Source organism: Pelophylax lessonae, assembly GCF_965119305.1.
Source record: "Pelophylax lessonae genome assembly, chromosome: 4".
NCBI classification, from domain to species: Eukaryota; Metazoa; Chordata; class Amphibia; order Anura; family Ranidae; genus Pelophylax; species Pelophylax lessonae.
In genome coordinates this window covers 635650661-635664788 of record NC_138771.1, presented here as the reverse complement: position 1 = coordinate 635664788, position 14128 = coordinate 635650661, and the positions used below count along the sequence as shown (strand labels likewise).

The window sequence follows — 14128 nt, the reverse complement described above, 5'->3', positions numbered from 1 at the left end:
AGATCTTTTGTTTCCAGTAGGGATAGAGGGATCTATTGTTGCTGGTGTGGATCGTTTGTTGCTGGGAGTGTATTATGTGTCTGAGGGGAGGGTCTATAGTTGCTGGAAAGGATCTATTGTTGCCGGGGGGGTCTGTTATTGCTGGTGGGGCGGCACAGTGGTGTAGTGGTTAGCACTTTCACCTAGCAACAAGAGGGTCACTGGTTCGAATCCCAACCACGACACTACCTGCCTGAAGTTTGCATGTTCTCCCTGTGCCTGCGTGGGTTTCCTCCGGGTACTCCAGTTTCCTCCCACACTCCAGACTTGCTGGTAGGTTAATTGGATCCTGTATAAAATTGGCCCTACTATGCATGTATGAATGTGAGTTAGGGACCTTAGATTGTAAGCTCCTTGAGGGCAGGGACTGATGTAAATGTGTAATGTATATGTAAAGCGCTGCGTAAATTGACAGCGCTATATAACAACCTGAAATAAATAAATTATCATTAACCAATTCCATACAAATTATTTAACACCACAAAATAATATTTGGCTCTGTATTCTCTAAAAGGAGTGGTGCTAAGAAGTGGATAGGGAGCGAAGACAAAGGAGGGTGCTCATAGGTAGGTCAGGCAGAGAGAACACCTGAACTGATTCTCCAAGAAAGAAAAAAAAAAATGTCTGGAATCCCTTGATGGCTTCAATAACTTCAGTCTGGCAGCTTTACCTATTTTTATATGGGTTGCTGCAAATGGCTTGTAGTATTCTTTCTCTCCTTCTCTTTTCCCTCTTGATAATAAATGAGAGAAAGAGTCAGATTTAGATGATAGACACTGGAACAAGATCTTTAGTTATCACTAGAGGGGTTATCAGCAGGAGGAAGGAGGTCCTGATTCCTCTATATAGATCTTTATATCACTAGAGGGATCACCAGCAGGAGGAAGGAGGTCCTGATTCCTCTATATAGATCTTTATATCACTAGAGGGGTCACCAGCAGGAGGAAGGAGGTCCTGATTCCTCTATATAGATCTTTAGTTATCACTAGAGGGGTCACCAGCAGGAGGAAGGAGGTCCTGATTCCTCTATATAGATCTTTATATCACTAGAGGGGTCACCAGCAGGAGGAAGGAGGTCCTGATTCCTCTATATATAGATCTTTATATCACTAGAGGGGTTATCAGCAGGAGGGAGGAGGTCCTGATTCCTCTATATAGATCTTTATATCACTAGAGGGATCACCAGCAGGAGGAAGGAGGTCCTGATTCCTCTATATAGATCTTTATATCACTAGAGGGGTCACCAGCAGGAGGATGGAGGTCCTGATTCCTCTATATAGATCTTTACTTATCACTAGAGGGGTCACCAGCAGGAGGATGGAGGTCCTGATTCCTCTATATAGATCTTTACTTATCACTAGAGGGATCACCAGCAGGAGGGAGGAGGTCCTGATTCCTCTATATAGATCTTTATATCACTAGAGGGGTCACCAGCAGGAGGACGGAGGTCCTAATTCCTCTATATAGATCTTTATATCACTAGAGGGGTTATCAGCAGGAGGATGGAGGTCCTGATTTCCCAATATAGATCTTTAGTTTTCACTAGAGGGGTCACCAGTAGGAGGAAGGAGGTCCTGATTCCTCTGTGTAGATCTTTAATTATCACTAGAGGGGTCACCATCAGGAGGAAGAAGGTCCTGATTCCCCAATATAGATCTTTAGTTATCACTAGAGGGGTCACCAGCAGGAGGAAGGAGGTCCTGATTCCTCTATATACAGATCTTTATATCACTAGAGGGGTCACCAGCAGGAGGAAGGAGGTTCTGATTCCTGTATATAGATCTTTATATCACTAGAGGGGTCACCAGCAGGAGGAAGGAGGTCCTGATTCCTCTGTGTAGATCTTTAGTTATCACTAGAGGGGTCACCATCAGGAGGAAGAAGGTCCTGATTCCCCAATATAGATCTTTAGTTATCACTAGAGGGGTCACCAGCAGGAGGAAGGAGGTCCTGATTCCTCTATATAGATCTTTATATCACTAGAGGGGTCACCAGCAGGAGGAAGGAGGTTCTGATTCCTGTATATAGATCTTTATATCACTAGAGGGATCACCAGCAGGAGGATGGAGGTCCTGATTTCCCAATATAGATCTTTAGTTTTCACTGGAGGGATCACCAGCAGGAGGAAGGAGGTCCTGATTCCTCTATATAGATCTTTAGTTATCACTAGAGGGATCACCAGCAGGAGGAAGGAGGTCCTGATTCCTCTATATAGATCTTTGGTTAGACTTAATTTAGAATACTGTGGTTGACTTATTAAAACAACTTTAGGCTGTTTTGAAGTTGATTGGTTTCTATGCAGAGCTGCAGCAATTTTTACTCTCTCCAGTTTTAGTAAATTAACCCCACTGTGTCCAATTCTGGAGACCTCACTTACAAAAGATATTTCTTAGATAGAACATGTCCAGAGACAGGCATCAAAAATTGTGAAAGGTCTGAGGGATAAGAGATATCAAGAGAGACTTCAGGAACTCTACAGCCTCAAGAAAAGAGGGGTAAGGAGGGACATGATTGTAATCTATTAATTTGTGAAGGGTATGAATAAGGTTCAGGAGGACAGTATGATCAATATGAAGCTACAACCAAGAATACAGGGACATGACCACAAAATAACAGGAGGAAAGTTCTATGGTAACCTTATTGAGTTTTATTTTACAGAAAAAACTTTTTAAAGAATTTAAAAAGTTAAAAAAAAAGGGGGGGCTAAAAAAAAGGACAGATTTGATGAACTGTTTTTTTTTTTTATTTATTTATATGGTACAATGGAGACATCTGGTGGCCGAATGCTGGAACTGCAAATTTACTTTAGACACCCGAGAGATTGGCAACACTGAGTGTGCTGTCATTTGTGTTGGCACAATGGATTTCATTGGCATTTGTACATACGCTTCTGATGCAGCATAGCGCCCAACTGTCTCTGATCCCTCTGTCCCTCTTTCCTCCTCATTTTGTCTGATCTATATATTTGTATATAAAATGCCCTATTTATCTTTTAAAAAGTGTTTCCCAGTGCTAAACCTTTCATCCCATTTCTAAATTGCTGCATTTGTAAATGTCAAAAGCCAATATAAAGGAATACTAGGGGGAGAAAAAGTACTTATGGGTTTAACTAATCTTTTTTTTTTTGGATAAGATTAGGTGTGTTCTATGCCTACATAGTTTTGCTAATAGGTGTCCCTTATTCTCATCTCAAAAAGTTGGGAGCTGTGGATGCAGTCATGTAACTGACAAAACTTGTAGGATTTATGGGATACGTATTTAAAGAACATTTTACTTAGTGTGTTTATTTTTGGTCATTATCCCCAAAATAAACTGAATATAAAAAGAAATGCAAAAAATGCTCAATGGCCTACAACAGCGGTGGTCCATTTTCTTGATATAGGAGCCTCAAGTGTGAAATCCCCCCCCCCCCCCCCCACACATCACCAAAGGGCCGCAAATAAAATTAAAAAATAATCATTATCAGATTATCAGATGACTATGGGCATGATATAAGAGATGGTCACAGACTGTGGACATAGTAAAGGAGATGGTCATAGACTGCAGACATGATACAAGAAATGGTCAGAGAATGTGGACATAGTAAAGGAGAAGGTAGAGACTGCGGACATAATATAAGAGATGGCCAGAGACTGTGGACACGGTACAAGAGATGGTCAGAGACTGTGGACATGGTACAAGAGATGGTCAGATACCGTAGACATGGTACAAGGGATGGTCAGAGACTGTGGACATAGTAAAGGAGATGTTAGGAACTGTAGACATGGTACAGAAGATGATCAGAGAATGTGGAAATGATACAAGAGATGGCCAGAGACTGTGGACATGGTACAAGAGATGGCCAGAGACTGTGGACATGGTACAAGAGATGGCCAGAGACTGTGGACATGGTACAAGAGATGGCCAGAGACAGTGGACATGGTACAAGCAGACTTGTATAAAGTACTCGAAATTTCTACTTGAGTAAAAGTACAAGTGCTCGATCAAAAAGTGACTTGAGTAGAAGTGGAAGTGCTCACAGAAAAAGTTACTTAAGTAGAAGTACTAAAGTATTCAACATTTTTTTTACTTAAGTATTGCAAGTAGTTTTTTCAAAAAAATTGCTACTTAAGTACTAAAAGTAAAAAGTACCAGTAGTTTTGAAAAAAAATTTCTACTCAAGTACTGAAAGTAGAAGTACAAGTACTGTGTTATTTAGTTATTAAAGAAAGAAGTCAAAAGTTTGAACATCATATTGTTTTTTATTATTTCAAATGATTTATTCAAATGATTAACCTGTGTTTGTTAGTAGTTTCTTGATGCACTTTAAGCGCTGTAGCACCATTTATTTGTTTGTTTCATATTTTCTTTTTATTGGAAAGATTTGGTATAGCAGCTTTTATTATACACAGCCTTTATTTTCGTATGCGCTGATATACAAATGACATTATACACATTTTTTTGAGCTTTATGCAACCTGCCATCTACTGTTCTGGCAGTGGTAATTTTTTTAAAAGTAACGAGTAACTATGCAGCACAAAAAAAAATACTTGAGTAGAAGTATCGAAATCATCGAAAAAATGTAGTGAAGTAAAAGTAGAAGTAGGAGAAAAAAATTCTACTCTAGGAAAGTACAGATACCGCATTTTGGTACTTAAGTACAGTACTTAAGTAGTTCTACTTCGTTACTATACATCTCTGGGTACAAGAGATGGCCAAAGACTGTGGACATGGTACAAGAGATGGCCAGAGACTGTGGACATGGTACAAGAGATGGCCAAAGACTGTGGACATGGTACAAGAGATGGCCAAAGACTGTGGACATGGTACAAGAGATGGCCAAAGACTGTGGACATGGTACAAGAGATGGCCAGAGACTGTGGACATGGTACAAAAGATGGCCAGAGACTGTGGACATGGTACAAAAAATGACCAGAAACTGTACGTAATACAAGAGATGGTCGGAAACTGGATGGAATACAAGAGATAGTCAGAAACTGGACGTAATACAAGAGATGGTCAGAGACTGCGGACATGGTACAAAAGATGGCCAGAAACTGCACGTAGTACAAGAGATGGTCGGAAACTGGATGTAATACAAGAGATAGTCAGAAACTGGACGTAGTACAAGAGATGGTCAGAGACTGCGGACATGATATAAGAGATGGTCAGAGACTGCGGACATGATACAAGAGATGGTCAGCGACTGCCAGCATGCTGCAAGATACTGTCAAGGCTGTGAACACGCTATAGGAGTTGTTAGAGGCTGGAGATATGCTTTAAGAGACAGTCATAGACTATATGACATATCGCTGCTATTTACTAGACAATAGGGACATACAGATTAGAGCCTACAGGGGCCCCAAGGTTGACACAAGAAGTGCCAAAGGATCGCATGGTTGGGTACCAGGGGTCTACAATCTATAAGACAGAGAAATGAGGAAGAGGGACTAGAGATAGTAGAATGAGTTGAGGAAGAAGAGAAGTAATACCCTATAGAATACAGTATTGGTATGGCTGAAGGCTAAAGTTCTGGAGACCATAGATAAGTGGTAAACCCAAAAAAAGAAAAATAATCAATAATTTGGAGGTAGAGAGTAAGATATAGGGTAAAGGGAGAAGAAGGTCATTGTCTTGTTCAAAAAGAAAATGTATATGAGCTAATAGAAGGTACTTTATAAAAAAAAAGCCCAGTGAGGAAAGAAGAGCAGTGGTTATCAGGGGTCTACAATCTATAAGACAGAGAAATGAGGAAGAAGAACTAGAAATAGTAGAATGAATTGAGGAAGAAGAGAAGTGATACCCTATAGAATACAGGATTGGTTGGCTGAAGGCTGAAGTTCTGGAGACCACAGAATAAGAGGTAAACCCAAAAAGGAAACATAATGAATCATTTGGAGGTAGAGAGTAAGGTATAGGGTAAAGGGAGAAGAAAAGTGAAAATATACTCCAAATGGTGTATATCCCTCGCGCCTATGGATGTCCTATTGGGAGGGGGGGGGGGGGGGGGACAAGAGTATATGAATTAAATAATGAGGGGAAGGGAGTGATGATAGCAGCTGCTATAGGATATGAGATAGATGAAAGGTAAAAATCCCAAAGTATTTGGGATTTGATATAGCGCTTGCTAATACTATCCAGGAATAGACAACTGCTTGTCAATATCCTGGGTAGAAAAAAGGTTAAGTGGTTCAGAATAATTAAATGAATAAACCCAATAAATAAATAAATAAATATGTGCGTACTGAATGTGACTGAAGGAATATTGTATAACACGATAATATTAAATAGGTCATAGTAAATACCATATACGTGCCATAAAGTGCAAAGTAGTGCCAAAAAATGAAATATGTATATAGTCCAAGTATAAAGTTCATAAGTGACTTCAGTGAATAAATAAATAAAACTTGGGTGCCAAGTAAGGGAAAGTGCAGGTGTTTTGTGTTGGGTCCTCCAATAGTCCAAATGCTGGTACTTGTGGTGTCAACCTTGTGGAATAATGGGGAGTATGCACTCACCAGAAGTTGTGGGCCTTAAATACCGTACGGTAATAAGACCTATTGAGCCTTATGGCCTCCTAGGCCAGGAAGGTAACTGCTGGGCTTTTTAGTCCCATACGATCCGGAATCCCTCTCCTGGATAGCTTGGATCCTCAGGGTCCGGTCAGGGCAAAGAATAAAAAAAGCTCCAAATGGTGCAGTACTGTTAAAATATCCTTTAATAAAGTAATTGCTGGATTCACAGTACATAAAAGTATAAAAACTCGGGGGTTACGTCTGCCAAAATGGTGCCTGCGAGTGGAGAGCGGTAACTACCGGTTACCACCAGGCTCCCAGGACGTGCAGCGTGCGTTCCACCTGACGTCACACGCTCTGACGAAACACGCATCGGGTGGAACGCACGCTGGCAGCACTGTTAAATTGCTGTATGGTGTTGGCCACGGTGCTGCAGCTCAGTTTCCGGCTCCTGGCAATTGTCTTATAGCCTAGGCCATCTTTATGTAGAGCAACAATTCTTGTTTTCAGATCCTCAGAGAGTTCTCTTCCATGAGGTGCCATGTTGAACTTCCAGTGACCAGTATGAGAGAGTGAGAGGGATAACACCAAATTTAACACACCTGCTCCCCATTCGCACCTGAGACCTTGTAACACTAACGAGTCACATGACACCGGGGAAGGAAAATGGCTAATTGGGCCCAATTTGGACATTTTCACTTAGAGGTGTACTCACTTTTGTTGCCAGTGGTTTAGACATTAATGGCTGTTTGTTGAGTTATTTTGAGGGGACAGAAAATTTACACTGTTATACAAGCTGTACACTCACTACTTTACATTGTAGCAAAGTGTCATTTCTTCAGTGCTGTCACATGAAAAGATAGAATAAAATATTTACAAAAATGTGAGGGGTGTACTCACTTTTGTGAGATACTGTATATTCGGCAGCCCATATAAATGAATGGGATTTCTTAACGCAGCAGATTTTAACATGCATACACTAAACGCAGTGCCAAGGTGTAAATGGTCCCTTAAAGAGTATGTGATAGAGTTATTCGTTTTAAAAATTATATTTGTCATGATCACCACTAACAAGGTCCATTTTTTTCCCCTTCATTGTTTAGCCCACATCAGCCTCACCATGGTTGCCTGTGTTTTTTTTCGGGATCTTTGGCCTCCTTTTTGCCAACCACGTCACCGCATCCCAACCTTTTTGGAATTGGGGCTGTAAATGAATGGGTTGCCTTATCGCAACACACATTGACGTGCGCTAACACAGTGCAAAAGTGTAAATGGTCCCTTGGAGATTATGTGCTAGAGTTGTTAGATTTAAAAAGATATTTATTATGATCATTAACTTGGTCTATTTTTTCCCTTCCTTTTTTAGCCCGCTTCAGCCTCACTATGGTTTCCACGAGTCCTGTGTTTTATTTCGGGATCTTTGGCCTCCTTTTTGCCAACCAAGTCTCCTCTTCCTGTGTCACAGAGGATAATCAAAGCAAGGGCATGAAAGAGACGTCTTGTGTTCGACTTGCTTTAACCAGCGTCCCCATGAAGGAGATACCCAAAGATACCGGCATTCTTATCCTGAGTTTTAATAACCTGAAGGCCATCTCTACCTCCACATTCAAAGGGATGAAACAGTTGGTGGAGCTGGACTTATCAGACAATGCTTTAACTAGCTTTAAGGTGGACCTTCCGATTATGTTACAAGAATTAAATCTGGCCAATAACTCATTCAAGAGTATTCCAGATCTGTCCCAACTGTCCAGCTTAACCATGCTAGTCCTGTCCAACAATCACATTTCCACCATTCCTGACTCAGCGTTCAAAGGGCTGAATAGCCTGAAGATGTTGGAGCTCCAGAAAAATACCATCAACTCACTTTCAGAAGAGGTGCTAACGTATTTTTATAATTTGCTGACCCTTACCATTTATTTTTTTGTTTGCTTCATGATTACATACAGTGCATTGCGAAAGTATTCGGCCCCCTTGAACTTTTCGACCTTTTGCCACATTTCAGGCTTCAAACATAAAGATATAAAACTGTAATTTTTTTTTTTGAAGAATCAACAACAAGTGGGACACAATCATGAAGTGGAACAAAATTTATTGGATATTTCAAACTTTTTTAACAAATAAAAAACTGAAAAAAATGGGTGTGCAAAATTATTCAGCCCCTTTACTTTCAGTGCAGCAAACTCTCTCCAGAAGTTCAGTGTGGATCTCTGAATGATCCAATATTGACCTAAATGACCAATGATGATAAATAGAATCCACCTGTGTGTAATCAAGTCTCCGTATAAATGCACCTGCACTGTGATAGTCTCAGAGGTCCATTTAAAGTGCACAGAGCATCATGAAGAACAAGGAACACACCAGGTAGGTCCGAGATACTGTTGTGGAGAAGTTTAAAGCCGGATTTGCATACAAAAAGATTGCCCAAGCTTTAAACATCCAAAGGAGCTCTGTGCAAGCAATAATATTGAAATGGAAGGAGTATCAGACCACTGCAAATCTACGAAGACCTGGCCGTCCCTCTAAACTTTCAGCCAAGAGGCCCATGATCACTCTGGATGAACTGCAGAGATCTACAGCGGAGGTGGGAGACTCTGTCCATAGGACAACAATCAGTCGTATACTGCACAAATCTGGCCTTTATGGAAGAGTGGCAAGAAGAAAGCCATTTCTTAAAGATATCCATAAAAAGTGTAGTTTAAAGTTTGCCACAAGCCACCTGGGAGACACACCAAACATGTGGAAGAAGCTCCTCTGGTCAGATGAAACCAAAATCAAACTTTTTGGCAACAATGCAAAACGTTATGTTTGGCATAAAAGCAACACAGCTCATCACCCTGAACACACCATCCCCACTGTCAAACATGGTGGTGTCAGCATCATGGCTTGGGCCTGCATTTCTTCAGCAGGGACAGGAAAGATGGTTAAAATTGATGGGAAGATAGATGGAGCCAAATACAGGACCATTCTGGAAGAAAACCTGATGGAGTCTGCAAAAAACCTGAGACTGGGACGGAGATTTGTCTTCCAACAAGACAATGATCCAAAACATAAAGCAAATTCTACAATGGAATGGTTCACAAATAAACATATCCAGATGTTAGAATGGCCAAGTCAAAGTCCAGACCTGAATCCAATCGAGAATCTGTGGAAAGAACTGAAAACTACTGTTCACAAATGCTATCCATTCAACCTCACTGAGCTCGAGCTGTTTTGCAAGGAGGAATGGGCAAAAATTTCAGTCTCTCGATGTGCAAAACTGATAGAGACATACCCCAAGCGACTTACAGCTGTAATCGTAGCAAAAGGTGGCGCTACAAAGTATTAACTTAAGGGGGCTGAATAATTTTGCACGCCAAATTTTTCAGTTTTTTTATTTGTTAAAAAAGTTTGAAATATCCAATACATTTCGTTCCACTTCATGATTGTGTCCCACTTGTTGTTGATTCTTCAAAAAAATGTACAGTTTTATATCTTTATGTTTGAAGCCTGAAATGTGGCAAAAGGTCGAAAAGTTCAAGGGGGCCGAATACTTTCGCAATGCACTGTACATGGCAAAGTAAAGTGAACCTGTCAATTATGAAACGTTACAAGTCTTCTGTTCTGAAGTGCATAGTTTTCTGCTGAATGAATATTTAATGTGTTTTGCAGGGGCCAGTATAGGGAAGTGCCCAGGAGGGAACAGAAAGTAAACTTTAATTTTATAAAGTATTGTTGTGCCTGCACCGCATTGGTTGACTGCTCGTTTTTGTCTAGGGTAGAGGATTGCCGAGATTTACTCACCTAATCCTCCAATCCCTCCAGCTCAAGACCGGTCCCCTGTTGCTTCTGCCATCCCCCACGGTCTAGCAGTATTGTGAGGTGGACTGTTTTTGCCACCCATACGCTGGCTCTGGACATGAGGATGGCAGGAACAGTCCATCCCTGGACGTGGGGGAGCCCTGTTTTCGAAGGATCGGGTGAGTATAGGCTCTGTGTTTACCCCTAGACCAAACTAGCTCCTCTAAAGCACAACCCCAGCCTAAGCCTAAACTCTGATGGGGAGATTCAATCTCATAGGTTCCAAGATATTAAATGTCCAGGGGTCAAGTGGCTAATCTGTAACAAATCAGGACATAGAGGCCAATTATTTGCAAAGAAGGTCTAAAATTATTATAAGGCCAATAAATGTCCCGTGTGTCATCTCCTTCCACCTTTAGTTCAAACTGACATCCAATCAGATATCGCAAAATAGTTGCCAAACAAAAGAAATTGATGTATATTTAGGAAGATTCAGCTTATGTTGGTGTAGTGACTGAATGAAGAAATATGTTGTAAAATATTCCTAAGAAAGAAAGTCCTCTAACGTAATGTTTCTATTTCCTTGAACAGGTTTTTCGTGACCTGAAAAGCCTGGACCATCTGGATTTATCGCACAATCAGCTATGGGAACTTCCAGACCATCTCATTCGCAACCTTGTCCATCTCACAAAATTTTATTTGACAGAAAACAAACTGACAAACATTCCAGACGATTTCTTTGATGGCCTGAATGCTCTTGGTTATGTGTATCTTGACAAGAACCCGTGGAACTGCAACTGTGCCCTCCACTATTTTAAGGAATGGGTGGAGGAAAATGGGCATAATATCTATACTATGTCTAATGGATCTCCAGTTAATGAAGAGAAAAGTGTTCTCTGCTCTGATGGGTCCCCACTTATCGACTATAATATGGATGCATGTAATAGAAAGGACTTTGGTGATGTGGATCAATATATAATGACACCAGAAAGTAAAGTCACACTAGCGCTGCCAACCACTGCCAAGACCACAGAAGCATGGATAACAACAATGAAGACTACAACGCCATCGTTCGCAAAAACGACACCTGTGCTGACCACTGAGGAGCATCCAACGTCAGTTGCTAAAACTACAAAAAGCAGAAGATTGACAACACCAATCATGGCTTCAACAAAACATACAGAGACAACAGCCATGCCAGCCTGGACAACAAGAAAAATGACGACAAAGACATTTAAGACTACTATAATGACAACTACTGAACAAAGGAGAACAACTCCACAAACCACTGAAGTGTCGACATCTATTATTTCTTCAACAACCACTTTGCACCCAACTTCTACTCTTCCCACCACAGTGAAGGTGGAACCCAGTACGATGCTGACCACCTCCATTGTGTCAACACAAAAGCATTTTACAGAAGCATTGCTGATGTCCACAGAGGATCAGTTATCATACACCATGCCACCAGCAGAAAATTCCCGAGCAGAAGCCCATGGCATGTCATGGCTGGAGTACAAGATTCTCAAAAACTGCTGCTTCCTCCACCTTATCATCTATATTTTTGGTATATTCCTTCTTATTGCCCAGATGATCGTATCAGCATGCCTGTTGGTTTGGACCCATACACATCTCTATAGGCATTATCAAGCCCTTATAGAGAAGTTACCAAACATACGACTGATCCGGTACAGCCTGCGGGCCCCAGGGAGTGAGGGTACAATGCTACTTGTTCACGATAAGGCTATGGAATCCAACTTCAGTGATCAGTCATTGTCTGGGGTGACAAGAATGTTGGTGCTGGAGGCCAATACCAGGGACACAGAGAGATTATACACCTCAGCCATTTTGTAGTGAATGGAGTATAGTATGCTGTATTATAGCAAAAGGTTTACATATGCTAAAAACACAACTATTCATTAAAAATGTTAATTCACATGAGCGCATTTATTTTGTGGCTTGAGCTGTGAAACCAATAATAAAAAAAGGCTTCCATCGTTAATTGTTATTTAAGAATATGAAATGTCCTAGTTATGTCACTGGTCTCTAGTGATTGGATGGGCCAAGTTCTCATGAATATGAAGTGTCGGTGATGTCACTGGTCTCTAGTGATTGGATGGGCAGAGTTCTCATGAATATGAAGTGCCAGTGATGTCACTGGTCTCTAGTGATTGGATGGGCCAAGTTCTCATGAATATGAAGTGTCGTGATGTCACTGGTCTCTAGTGATTGGATGGGCCAAGTTCTCATGAATATGAAGTGTCGTGATGTCACTGGTCTCTAGTGATTGGATGGGCCAAGTTCTCATGAATATGAAGTGTCGGTGATATCACTGGTCTCTAGTGATTGGATGGGCCAAGTTCTCATGAATATTAAGTGTCGGTGATGTCACTGGTCTCTAGTGATTGGATGGTCTGAGTTCTCATGATTATGAAGTGCCAGTGATGTCACTGGTCTCTAGTGATTGGATGGGCTGAGTTCTCATGAATATGAAGTGCCAGTGATGTCACTGGTCTCTAGTGATTGGATGGGCTGAGTTCTCATGAATATGAAGTGCCGGTGATGTCACTGGTCTCTAGTGATTGGATGGGCAGAGTTCTCATGAATATGAAGTGCCAGTGATGTCACTGGTCTCTAGTGATTGGATGGGCCGAGTTCTCATGAATATGAAGTGCCGGTGATGTCACTGGTCTCTAGTGATTGGACAAGCTGAGTTCTCATGAATATGAAGTGTCGGTGATGTCACTGGTCTCTAGTGATTGGACAAGCTGAGTTCTCATGAATATCGGATCACAGCAGCAAAAAAAAAAATTGGACTTGGAGTAGCAATAGAAGGGACTTTTAGGGCCCTTTCACACACCGAGTCTGTCAGACGGACTCCGTTTTCCCCCGCTGAGCGGGAGGATGACAGCTGTGTCTCCGCATTGTGTGCAGAGACACAGCTGTCAGGTCCCAATGCATCTCTATGGGGGAATCGGATGGGAACGGACCGTCTGTCTGTTCTCATGCGATCCCATCCGATCCGCTGGACGGATGGAAAATAGGGTTTCCATCCGTCAAGATTTGATGGATCGGATCGGATGTCAGCGGACATGTCTCCGCTGACATCCGATGCCCCATACAGATGAATGGGGTGACCATTCAGATCTGCCAAAAAAACTGACAGGCAGATCTGAACAGTCCACCTGTGTGAAAGGGGCCTTAGGAAGTTAAGAATACATAATTTAATAGAATTGTTTTTTTTAAATAGTATTTAGTGTCACTTTAAAGTAATAGTCCAGTCAAATCCTAACTATACTTAAACCTGCTCCCACTCCCATTTTAAGCCTATTATAACTAACCTGTAAACTGGAAAAATGTCTCAACTTACCTATGCTGGGGGCACTCCAGTCCGGTCACATGATCCCTCCAGCAGCCAGCCTCAGTGAAGAGGAGAGAATGCCCACAATGGCTGCAGATCCTGAGAGATGACGTCACCTATCAACTATGAGACATCTGTTGTCGGCTCCTCTTTTACAATGAAGAGCCAATCATGTGACCGGACTGGAAGGTGCTCAGCATAGGTAATTATAGACAACTTTCCTTTAGAAGGTAGTTAAAACAGGCTTAGAATGTGGGTGGGAGAAGGTTTAAGTATTTTTAGGATTGGACTGGACTTCTACTTTAAGCCTAAAGGATAGATATCATTAGCCTAAAGTACTTTACTGAGCTAACTACAGTTATTGTAAGCAGAACAGCTGCCCTGACATCCTTTACATGGGTTTTAAAGGTCAGCTCCACATACAACTTGTATTTTCAAATTTCACCCTACTGGCAGT

General features: G+C 41.4%; 1 protein-coding gene across 1 annotated transcript in view; it reads left to right on the top strand.

The window, feature by feature from the left end:
- Positions 1 to 12249, top strand: part of GP1BA (glycoprotein Ib platelet subunit alpha) — a 56795-nt gene extending 44546 nt beyond the window's left edge. Inside the window, exons 4-5 of the mRNA XM_082256791.1 lie at positions 7900 to 8408; positions 10902 to 12249. Of these exons, the coding sequence (XP_082112917.1) occupies positions 7900 to 8408; positions 10902 to 12164 (1772 nt within the window). The 3' untranslated portion in view covers positions 12165 to 12249. The remainder of the gene's footprint in view (positions 1 to 7899; positions 8409 to 10901) is intronic.
- The last annotated feature ends 1879 nt before the right edge of the window (positions 12250 to 14128 follow it).